We start from the raw sequence: 12,849 nt of genomic DNA, 5'->3' as shown, positions 1-12,849 counted from the left end.
TTTTTTTGTTACATGATGCCTAGAAATGATAACTTTTATCCTGGTAAAAAAGAAAAAGCTAAAAGGAAAAGCTGATTTTATGAACACAGAGGGAAACCAATAACCCCAAGATTTTTGCCCAATAATCTAAGACCCTTTCAAGCATAAATGACTAATTTGAAAAGCATGACATCTACTTGTGAAATACTGCACTTATGAGAAAAGGCAGTTCTGAAAATCAATCTTAATTGAAAAATATCAGCTGTCATTTTGCTAGAATTGGTGTTACAGATGAAAAAAAAAACCACTCAATCTTTTATTCTAGAGCTCATCATTCATACTAGAAAAAGGCACACTAAGATTTACAATACAGAAAAATCCTTTAATGTATCATGAGAGTAAAGTGATGGCAATAGATGCCTTTTTTAACAACAGAAGCACAAAACAACTGTTACAAATAAGTTTCTGCAGTACAGTTGGTACCACAGCAATGTCACAGTTCTCACACGTTCTCATGTGACACACAACACACAAACACACAACCTTCACTCTTTTTCTGTTTTTTTGCCACACCCTCATTACTGTGTGAGTTCCAAAGAACTTCAGATGCACAAAGGGAAGCTCAGGAGAGGTGTTACTCAGTGAGCCACAGTGTTGTGATCAGCTTCCAACCTTGACCAGGGAGATTGGTGCAGACATCAGCAGGGATGCAAGACAGGACTCTCAGCACCCAGGGCATAAGCAGGAACTGTTTGAATCCTTGGGGATAGAACTGATAGAATCAGTTGCTGGAGGAAGACCTGACTCAAGAGTTTGGGCACTCTAACAAACATCCATGCAAGTAAACACAAATTGTCCATGAATGTTTTTGTGCTTGGCACCATAGAGATAACTTCTGAGGAGCAGGGATATCTGGTCACCTTTCCAGTGGTTGGCTGGGTTTTACTGGAGAATTTGTCTCCATTTCATTGGCTGTACTAGGTGGGAAGAGGACACTGGTAGGACTGAAAAGGAGAACTTCTGTTTTGAATAACCAGTTCTGTAACAGAGTAACAGATCTGCTGATGCTGCCACAGCACCCATGTGAATGCCACCACACAACAGCAGGCTTCTCGTTTCCACGCCACTGCAGTGGTTCAGGGCTGGAAATTTTCTGGAAGAGCCACTGGGGACAGGTGGGTGGAAAAATGATCTGTGTACCAACTGAGATTAAAAACAAACCTCCCCTAGCATGTCAAGTTCTCTGCTTTGGGGGATCAGCATGAAAAAGACAGTTGATTTGACACTGAATAAATAGTGAAGATATGAGATATTCTGTGAGGTCTTTTGAACGTATTCCAAGAAGCTTCTCCATCCAGGGGGTCTATGCTGGAAACAAGTGTCAGCTTGATATAAATTACATCAAATGGACAAATCTCAGCATGCCTGTCTAACTGCCTTAAAAACACAATCCAGGCAGTTCTGACCTGCTGGCCTTGTTAAGGACATGAGTGACAAGCGTTTATGAGCTGGCAAGCAAACAGACATGCCTTTAAATACTTCAGAGCACTACAAAGTGACTTCTTGAAAATCTGGGAAACCTTCCACTTAATTTACTATGTGCTGCTCATGGTGTGACCTCCTCACGGATGTAACATCTTTGTAACAAACACAGTTGTACAGTTCTGCTAGGTACTGGGATGAATTCTTCCAGGCTATGCAAAAATTCCAGAAACTGCTCTGCTGGAATCCTCAGAGCACAAGACTTGCCAGAGATCCCAGGCTGGAGCTCCTGAAATGGTACCTTAAAGCCATGAATTTGCCCCAAGTTGTATAGACTTTCCCAAATTATATATCATTTTCCACAGTCCTCAAGGGTGGACTCCTTAGGGTTGCACTCATTCATCTCAAACTACAAAGCACAATATATAAAATCTTTCAAATGGTCCAATTTACTCAAAGTAAATCAGACTGAAGTGGGAGTATTTTTCACAGTAGGAGAAATCTCTAGGTGGGTTTTACAAGCAAGTCTGGGAAAAACACCAACTGTTTGTTCTTCCCACAAGCTTTTAAGTCATTCACAGATTAATACTGCATACACTTTCCTAGACAAAACAGCATTTGCAAAAGGTTTCCAACAGATCTTTGGTGGTCGCATATAAATCACCCTCTTTAAGAGGGTTTTTTCTTTCTTCAAGTCCTCTGTCTTCATGAAGAATTTCTTAACACAGAGATTTTACAGAGATTCCACAGCAGAGCCATATACTAAATAATATGCACAGTTTGTGGGTGTCAAGCTGAGATCATCAGGTCTTATTTTATTAACAAATTACTTCATCAAATCCCACAAGGTTTTGTAAAGGAGTAACCCAACTTCTCAGTTAAGATCCAGCTCCTTTACTTGAAGGATGTCCATACTTCTTTATACTCTAGTTCCCTAGCAGTAGAAACATTCACCTCTTTCTGACAGTCTCTATTTTTGTCATTAAAAATGGGTTCAGCAATACTTTGTCCAAAACAATCTTAAGTGTTTGGCAATAAAAGGGGAACTTTTAATTTTTTCCACAGTGAAGATTGTATTGGAATTTGCTTTGAAAACACAGATTTTGATTGGAGACCAGACTTCAATATGGTCAACAGTTTTTTTGTTGTATAACCAAAAAGTTCAAAAACATACATGAGAAACTGGATTTATGAAATTATACCACTACTGTAATATTTATTCCACAACATCAGGTAAAAATATTAGGGATTAAATTGATTACCACTGACGAAAGACCTGGGTATAAGAAAGGCTCAAACTGGCAGAGCATCAAATGTGTCCTGAAGTCAACTCTGCTACGTAGCAACAAAAATGTGCCAGAACAAGAATGAATTTAAAATTACAAATGGGCAACTACAGACACAACAAATTTAGCAAAGGAAAAGTAAACCAGTTATTGGAAAAATTAACTAAAAATATTATGTATTTGCAAATGATTTATGTGGTCACAGATATGGAAGATTTCCACTCTGGAAAAAGTCTTCTGTAACTTCATTTGTTCCATTTCATAAAAGGAGAGAGATGTACTTGGGATTGTTAACAAAAGGCCCCATGTAAAACAAGTAGGAACTGCACCATAGGAGTCTCAGCTATAAACAGCTGGTTCTGCTATAAGAAATAAAGGAGGGCATCATCTTCAGGGGTTGCTTCTAGAGCACACAAAGTGCCTATGAGACAAATTATGAAAGCTTTTGTGTGTTTTCCACATCTTTTAAAATGGAAGAACTCAGAATGAAAATGCTTCTCATGCATTTGTGAAGAGATACCACATCCTACTGAAAGGAAACACTCCTCTCACTTAACTATCACCTCACTTGCCAAACAAAGATTTTGGACACAAAAGGTGGACAATGGAATCACATAGTGTTTGCTAAGAGACAATGTTCCCCAGTGCAAAGTCCCTTGTACCCTTCTCTCCTGTGACTTTGAAGTACATTTCTAACAATAATATTTTGCAAAAGCTCTTTGACAGTGTTTTAAACAGGAGCTATTTTAAAATAGAGATGAGCAGCAAGGAAAGATCCTGCCCACAGAAATGATTGTTGCCAGTCTGGAATGAGATGTGTAGAGCTGTAAGCACTGCACCAAGACTGAAAGGAACTTCTCATCACTCAGATGAGCCTTGCAGATACAATATTAAAAGTAAGATGGACATCCTGTTAGGACTTCTACTCACAAGGTCCAGACAAAGTTGCCCTGCCTTAGGTGAGTCCTGGCCATGAATCCTAGGCATACTCCCAGTTCACTCTGTGGCTAAACAAACCACAGGCTGTGTAAACCACACATCATTTATATATGAAATGCATTAAGAGTATCTGAGAACAATTTCTTAACTCTCTGCAAATATGTGGAGATACACCTTTTATACAAAGAACTGATCAGTTTTCCCATGTTTCTGGTATTACACAAAAGAAGGCTGGACAAGGCTGGATTGTCCATTCTCTGTAACATGCAAATGCTTGATAAATTTGGTATTTGTTCCACACTGCATTTCAACAGAGCCAGGAGCCCTGGTCAGTCAAATGTTTTTCCTTGCTGGTCAGAGTTTTCAGATGGAAAGATGTAGTTATTATAGCACGATGTCTAAATACCAGCCTAATGACTCATGGGGTATGGAATACAAACCTCAGTTCCAAACTGATCATCTCAAAATGACAGTCCTACCCAGTGCCCCAGCAGTGCAAGGCACTGAACATGCTGACTGTGACAACAGGCTTCATTTTAAGCATTGAGCTGGACAAGGGCCACTTGTGTGCAGCCTGGCTCCCTTCTGGAATCAAAGTCCTACCTTTGACCACTCTGATGCTTCCCAGATAGAAAGGCAGTCCCGTCCTTCACAGCTCTGTACAGCAGTGGGTTTGTTGCCAAGGCAGTAAAGGTCTCTTGTGTTCACATAGGTGCCATTTTGCAGCTGATAAACACAAGTCACTTCCCGGTGCTGGACTCCTTTCTCACAAGTAGCAGAGCAGGGACTCCAATGGCCAGTCACCCACCTGGGAAGGAGCCAGAGAAGGAATGTTAAAAAGATGATGGGATCAAACATTATGCTTAAAAACAGTCAGAAATAGGCAACTTTTCTTAGGTGTGTGGGTTCTTCAGGGGTGCTGTATGGCTGTCACACTGGTGGGAGCTGAAGTGTGTAAAGCAGAAAGATGTTGGTACAGAAGTGAATATCCACTCCTTCTCCATGCCTGAAAGAATCACAATCTCTGCATAGCTTCCTTTACCTCCCAGTTTCTACCAGTGTGCCTGCATTTTTCTTCCCCAGATAAAGTCAGACTTGCCTGCAGATTATCCTGTCCCACAAATATTGTCACAGTTCAGAGGTAGCTGGGCAAACCACTGCTCCAGTGGGCAGAGACCCTGCAGTCTCTGTGTACACACTGGGATGGTGCTGCCATCTGGGAGGAATGACTTTTTTTTCTAAAGACAAGCAGCATCCATCTCTACACTTCCTGCAATCTGTCAGTGAGGAACATGCTCTCTGTAATTACAGGCATTCCTGGATGGAGTGAAAGGTTGGAACAATAGCTGTGGAGGCACTGTGCACCAGAAGGCTATCATCAGGCCTTTCTCATCAGGTAGCTGCCCTTCTAGCCTGTTATTTAGGACTGTCATCTAGATTAGTATCCTTATACCATGAATCTTTTACTTGTCATTCAATCCTGGATTGTCTGCTACCAGTGACAACAAGACTTTCCAAAATCAAAAGTCTGCTTGAAATACTATTTCATTATGATGAAAGATCAACTCATCCAGGTAGAGCCTCATATGTGCCAACTTATTATCAAGATTTCTTTTGAATTTGCTGCCTCATTTCTCCTAAATGAACCAAACATTTCCCATCTTCCTAAACAGAGAAATATCTATTTTTCAGAACCTGTAGACACATCTTCACTTGGTGCAACAGTCATGAGTTCATTTGGCACATGGTATGACTGATGAGCTGGTGTGCCAGCCCTGGTGACAGTGAAGGCAGAAGCCATTGGGTTTGAGCAGGACAGGATGGGGTGGGCTGGTGTGTGTCTTCTGTGGAACAGGGCCCTGCCTGAATGTGTCTGTGCATGAAAGCAGTTGACACATCTGTGAATTTCCACCAGCCAAACCAGCTGGCAAGACACCAAACCTGTTTCTCTGGGTGGTTTTTGGTGCATCTCTGTGGCTGAGTGCTCTGTGTTTTGCTTAGGGAACAGGAAAATGTCAGCTGGGTAATCAAATACCAGGACTGAAAAACTGACAAAAATAGCCTTGAAGTGCAGAAATTGGTGTTGGTGAAAATGAACATCCAGGTTCCCTTGGTATCAGCTGGGCCTACCCAATCAGAACAAATGTAGGTATCTGGCTGGGTGAAGGAACTGCTCAACAAGGGCATGGACTTTGCTTTATGAGCTGAATGGGAGTCACAGGACAAGGAATGGTTTCTGTGCAGGCTTCACTGAACTAATACTCACTTTAGAACTGTATTCTCACTGTGATCTACAGCTACTGGCAGAAGAAAAAGGGAAAGGGACTGAAAGCAAAGGAGAAAGATAAAAAATACATTCCTGGCAGAGACTGTGAGCTTGTATTTAGGATGGGCAGCACGCAGTATGCCAACTACTTCCAAAATGCCTTAAGGACTCAGGTTATGGTTTTCCTTCCAGGAAGGAAATTTCCTTTACTTATTTTTGTTATTGCTCTTGTGGAGGGAGAAATCACCTGGTTTCCATCCTGTTCTAGTTAGTGTTGCTCAAGCCCAGATGTGACAGAGTGTAACTGGAAAACTAGCACAGAAAAAACCCAAATATTACCATCATCATGAAAAGAATGATTGCACAGGGCATGAGCCAAAAGCCAGGGATTCAATACTAAGCTGTCCCTGTGGTGAAAACACAATCTCCAGCTTTGTTGTTAGAGTGACATCTGTATGGTTAGCTTCAGATCCTGATCCATTACACCCATCCCTGATCTGAGCTCAGTGGTTACAAGTGAGGTGAAGCTGTTCCACGAGGGATCTCTGAAACCTCAGAGCCCACTCCTTCCTACTTGTGACAACTGCAGCTAACATGGAATCAAAATACTTATAAATTCAAGGCTATTTTAAAGTGGTGGTTACACTTTCATACCCAAGAGACAAGGGACAGATTAAATGTTTGAATAATAATAATATCAGTAAAGCAGGCTATTTTCAAAGGCATCAAGGGGATGATAACTTTGACCACAAAACTTCATCTCCTAAGTGAAATCTCTGCTTGGTTCAATGGCTTGTTAAAATGATCTGGCAAACAAGTAAATCTGAGCCCTATGTGCAGTACTGGCAGCACTCTGAGCTTCTCCCACAGTTCTTCTGAAGCCTCCTCAGGCAGCTGAAAATATGACTTTAGTGTCTTCATGAGACAAAATCACTGCAACTGTATTTCAACAAGATTGTTCTCAATCAAACTGGAAAGAAAAGGGATTTATGGATAAAGTGATTAAACATGAAAATTCCTGCCAGTTTCCTATTTGGTAAAGGAATGTGCAGCAAGGTAATAGCATAATTACTATTGGCAAGTAATATATACACAGGGAAGAAAAATGTGATGTACAAATAGTATCACATTATGGTTACTATTAAATTACACTACAGACAGATTTTCCTCTGTACACTGCTATTACACCTTTTGAACACACCTGGATGTGTTTAAGAATAAGACCTACTTTTGATATATTTTTATTTAAGGAAAGCATTTTTCTTACAACATTGTAAAAAATAATTCCAGGGCTCTAACTCAACACACCAAGCTAGGTCAGTATTATTAAGTCAATTAACTGTTGTTAACTGTTGGACACTAAGCCTTGTGTATATCATACAGATCACTTGGCTCTTATTTATGTTTTAAGCCTGCAAACTATCTTAGGGGTCTTAATTCCTTCCAGTATGGTCTTTACCTCCCAGGTTATAACCTGTTCTCTGTTGGACCATGTGAGTGCTGTAGCTCAGTCCCTGGAGGGCCTCTCATTTTTCCAATAAGCATTGATTTAGGTGATAAACACACTCATCTTTCTCCCAGTGACAGGGATGGCTTTTCCCATGGTATTGTTTTTTGTAATCTTACCTCTAAAGAAGATTCAAGAGCTAGATGATCACTGCTGGTGGTTAGATTTAGGAATAAAGTTATGAGCTTTTAAGCACAGATTTTTAACCCAGTCAGTGGTTGTCTTTCTAACTAAAAAATGCCCAGAAGGGTGTGTTCTTCTATAGTCTCAAAAAGCTGGGATGGGCCAGTCATGCAATCTGAGAGGGTTGTGTTAAATCTTTGTCTTCTGAGTCTTCCCTCAACCTCTGACCTCTCAGTATCTCTGCTGAGGAATTGGGAGTTCTTCTAATCTGCTTTGGCAACACTCCTCTGGCAGGCCCCTCGAGCAAAACTGAAATATCTTTTAGAGGTTCAGCTCATCATTTGATCTTTCTATGGTCTGGATTAGTCATTAACCTTGAATTATCCACTATACTTACTTGCTAAGACTCCCACATTTTCTAGGAAAAAAAATTGTCTACAGCAGTATGTACCTAAACTCAGGGGAGATGAATGTCTTCAAATGAAGACTTGCAGCTAAGGATTTAGGAAAACACACTATGCAGACAAAATGGGTCCAGGCTGAATGAAGAAGTGGAGGAAAGACACGAGGTAACTTTTCAGAGACTTGTAGTTTCTTACAACACAAAACCATTACATGTTCTAGAGTAAAAACTGTAGCTCATTAAATTTCACCTGGTTATTTCTGTCTTGAGACCTGCAGAAAACTGGTGCCTGCAGGATGGTTATGTCCCACTAACTAAACATCCATGACACACTCACACATGTACTCACTAACTACAGGGATTATGCTACTTTTGTTCCCTTGCAATGCTGCAGTGAAGTTAATTTCCCTGCTTTAACTGTAACAGTTTGGATGTGACAGAAGACACACTTGCAATACAATTTTTTCTGGTTTTATTAAACCTGTTTTTTTTAGAACTTAACTAGCTGTTAAGAGCCTGTACTACTGCTGAATAAAGTATCAGAGGAAATCTGCTACTAAACAAGACATTTCCAGTCTGAAAAAGCATGCATGGCAGAAATTAACCTAAAGCAATATAGACTGAGGGTTCTATTTTTACCAGGTTTTGTTGCAGACCTTTTCATTTAACATACATGGTTGTCCTAATGTACAGGTGAGGGTAACTCAATGTCCAGTTTGCACTGATTGTCTTTAGCAACAATTTGTGATGCAAAATAATGTTGAAGTTGCTTTTAGTTTTCTGAGGCATCTGGGTTAAACTGTGGCTCTACTGATGTTAAGCAAAACTCAGATTTACTTGCAGTGGGGCCAGGATTTCACATTGGATAATTTTAGCAAGGAGAATGGGAAAAGATTTCTGAGAATCAGTCACATGGAATTGACAGTCAGATATTTTTTTGCTTGCAGCTATCAAACTGAGTTCATGCTTGAATATGTAGAAGCAAGAAAACACTGTTTACAAATGGACTCAGAATTTCCAAGAAATATGTGCACTCTGCTCTTGTATCTCCCTCTCCTTACATGCTTCTGGAACTCTCCACCACATCTCTGCCACACAGAGTCAAAACAATCAGGTGAATCTTGACTTTTGGGAACAGGTTGTGCCACACCCAGTCACTAAAAGGGTTTTTTTGGTTTGTTTTTTTTTTTTTTTTTGAAAAAAGTACAAGGAATCTAGTAGAATAATACAGCTGCTGATGTCGAAAGTAGGACTCCAAGACTAACATTCCTGTCTGATTGCCTTTATAAACAGTGCTCAGTAATTTTCCAGTACAGTAGTCATTCTGCTAACAGACTTGCCAACTTTCACTCACACAGGTTTCTTTTTTTCTTTAGTGATTATCATTTTGACAGCTTTTTTTTTCCCTCCCCCCCACCAATCATAAGAGCAGCCATAGGACAATGTTTAGTACTTTACATGGACCTTGGCAAGTTTTTTTAAATGGGAGACATTGTGTTCTCTCTCCTCACTCCCTCAAATCAAGCAGATCACTCAGTGTTGGAGGACTCAGTGTGGTATTGGTGGGAGTAGGTGTCCTTCTTGCTGGTAGGTGCCTCACTACACTAAGGCATGGAATATCAGCACTCTCAGAGGCCTTTTGGATTGTGTTATCCCTACCCTGAAGCTGGTGTCCACTTCCATTCCTTGCCTTTCAAGGAAGGCAGTGCCTTTTCCTCAGCTCACACCACAGGATGCAAACAGTGTGAAGACCATTGCAGCAGGCAGCAGTAAAAGTGAATTTCACAATTAAATATTTTGCTAGATTATCCTGCTACTCCTTTGCTGTGGATAAAGACTGCATTTGGCCCCAAGAGCCTCAAACCAAAGCAACACAGATCATTCAATACTTTTATTACAAGGACACGTTCAACCATAAGGTTGTTTGTTGAGTCAAACACTATAATAGGAAAACCAGCCTGGGAGTTTACACCAAAGCTAAGAAACCTGTCTCATGACTCCATCTGAAAACAGAATGCCAAATTAATGCCTGCTCTAGCAAGACAGCTTCAATTATTTGATGTAAACGCATCTGCCAGTAGCCAATAAGCCCTCTTCATTCCACACTCTGCCTAGAGGTCAGATCTCGAGGTCTTCCAAGCCCTCTCTTCTCTTCCAGAGTTGCTTCATTGAGGGGAGTTGCTGGACTTGCCTGAAATATCTTTTTGACTTTCAGTAGCTAATTAACTACTGATTGCCTCTTGCTCAACTTGCTGCCTACAACCTGGAATCCATGTGATTTTGTCTCCTTCTAGTGGATGGTGAAAACCAGACGTGTCTACCACATGACATCAGCTACCCACCCAACGAAGGTGTCCAGAAGTGTCTTAGCTTTCTGGTCTACAGGATTTGGCTTTTCCTCCTGCAAGACCTTCTGGGGACCTGGATGTTTTCCCCGAGGAGCAGCCACCAGGGCGCAGCATTGCCCCCTCGCTCAGCCGCCTTGCTCGGTGTCCAGCACAGTCCTGGCAAATTCATTAAGCTCCAACTGATTCTAGAGATCCCAACTCCAGTTTTGGGAAGCACTTCAAAATGAGCTCTTACGTGGTACCTCCTTGGATCAGAGGGTGCTAACATTGCTCTTTATGCCAGATTTCCAGGCTAAAATGATTTGAGACGCTCCCCAGGGCTGGTTCCTTCTTTTCTTTTTTATTTTTTTTTTTTTTCTTTTTTCATGTAACCAAATCCAAAACACACCAAAGGGGATGTTTCCTAGCACAAGGCACAGATCTGGTTTTGAACTCACTGCCACTGGACCTTATGGATGATAAACAACTGTACAGGTTCCAAAAGAGTCTGACTGCATTAATGAAAGAACATGACCATTTGGAAACTTCAAATGTCTAGCTCAAACCCTTTAGTTAACAGACACTCCCAGTGTGTCCCTCCAGTTTAGTAGAATTTCCATACAGCCCCAGAAGGAATTTGCTAAATTTGCTAACATTCTCAAGGAGTTTTCCATCACACTCTCCAAATTTCTACTATTTGCAAGACTTTCACCTCACAAACTACACTCAAAACTTCCACTCCCCATCTACCTGTGATGCTAACACAAATAAATAAGGTGCAAGTAGACCAGAATCTGGGACACTGACCAATTTCTCTGTCCTTGGAAGGTGTCACAAGGCACTGTCACAGGTGTATGGTGGAATCTAAAGGGAGAGGTGGACACTCAGACAGTAAGGGCCATACAGATAAGCAGCATGAGCTTCAATAAAAGGAATTAAAAGAATGAGCACTATCAGCCACTGCACATTGAGGTCTCCCACTCTGAACAGTCACCAGCCTTTTGGGCAGGACTGTGAGGTGCTGAGCCAGCTGGGGCTTGGCTGACTCTCATACCTGGCTTCATTTGTTTCCCCGGCGGGCACCACTGCGGTGTGTGAGCCCTTGGAGAGCAAGGTCTTGGATTTCAGTCAATGGATGGAAAAGTGAATGGGGAATAGAAGAAAGAAAGACAGAAGTGATCCGTGTAACCACAGGCCTGACCTCAGCAGCATGCCAGTTTTTAGAGTGGATTTGGAGGGGAACAATAATCAAAGACGTAGCGGTAAACGGATGCAACAGAGCTTCCCTCCAGGCAAAACTCACTGGCTGTGTATCTTTGATTAAAATAACTGCTTTTCCAGACAAAGGAAATGTGGTAGATCTAATCTATTTGCTTATCAGTAAAGAACTCCTTTTGCTGCACTGGAAATGCTTATGTAAGCTGGAGAAACTGGTGACATGCTGGGAAACACGGGTGTCAATGCGTACATTGGGTGGCAGGTGAGAGCTGGGTACAGTGCAGAGCTGTGAAGGAGTATCAGGTATGAAAGGAATTTAGATCAGTTACCAGTGGATTTCCTGAAAGATCTGTCTTGCATTTGATCTAATTTAGTATGCTCATTAATGGCCTTGGCACAAAAAAGTAGAAAACTGCTGCAAAATCAGCAAAACTGCTGACAATACAAAGTTTAGAAGCATTGTCAGTGCAAGGGAGGATTAGGACGTCTTACAGGAAAAACTGAATAACCTTGAGCTCTGTAATAACAGAGATAGGATGAAAATTAATAGCATACAGTGCAAGGTTGTGTGCTTAGGGACCAATAACAAGCATTTCTGTGCTAAAGCAGGATTCATATGTGGAAAGAAATGAGGAGAAAAACAGCTAGGATGACTGTAAGCCACAAATATGATGCAGCCATGAAAAAAGCAAAGCATGGATGAGTAGAATTACTGCTAATGAAGGCAAGAGAATATGAATGTGACTGTGTAAGGGTTAGAATGGACTGAGATTGGGATTTTCCAGACAATTCTAGTCACCTATGCACTCAAATTATAGGTTCAAATACTTTAAGTTAGAGCACCAGTAGAGAGTGTAACCAAAGTGATCAAGGGAATGAAGAACTCCAGTCTGATCCAGAAAGAAGTTAAAGAAAAGTAATGGATTTAGCCCAGCAAAATGATGGAAGGAGGAGATGCACTGGTTTGCTGAATCACATGGCACTGAGCCTGAGGAAAAGAGGTAGGGTGGAAAGTAGAGTGTAAGCAGAGGAACAGAGCTGATGCAAGAACAAATGGCTGAAACATGACAATGAATAATTAAGGCCGGAAAGAAAAGATCCTGATCCACAGTAAGGTCACAGAGGAACCTTCCAGTGAGGGAAGGAGACAGTGGAGAAAAATCAGAAAGGAATCTGGGATATTCTGCTGGTACTAACAGAGAAACGATCCTTGGACTCAGGAGAGAGTTTCAAGTCCTAAACAGTGAAAATAACTCAGGCTGTTTTTTGTGGTTTTCTGTAGACGAAGACAGGGATTTCTGGCTTTTTATGCTGCATCT

At 41.2% G+C, this 12,849-nt stretch overlaps 1 protein-coding gene across 3 annotated transcripts in view; it reads right to left on the bottom strand.

Annotated features, from left to right (window-relative positions):
• ADAMTS17 (ADAM metallopeptidase with thrombospondin type 1 motif 17) overlaps nt 1-12,849 on the bottom strand; it is a 171,809-nt gene that overhangs the window by 21,102 nt on the left and 137,858 nt on the right. For all 3 annotated transcript variants that reach the window (XM_071754228.1, XM_071754229.1, XM_071754230.1), the window contains one exon: nt 4,290-4,494. In XM_071754228.1, the coding sequence (XP_071610329.1) occupies nt 4,290-4,494 (205 nt within the window). The remainder of the gene's footprint in view (nt 1-4,289; nt 4,495-12,849) is intronic.

This window comes from Heliangelus exortis, chromosome 11, assembly GCF_036169615.1.
Source record: "Heliangelus exortis chromosome 11, bHelExo1.hap1, whole genome shotgun sequence".
Lineage (NCBI taxonomy): Eukaryota > Metazoa > Chordata > Aves > Apodiformes > Trochilidae > Heliangelus > Heliangelus exortis.
Note: the sequence above shows the minus strand (reverse complement) of the source record. Positions and strands in the feature narration are given on the sequence as shown.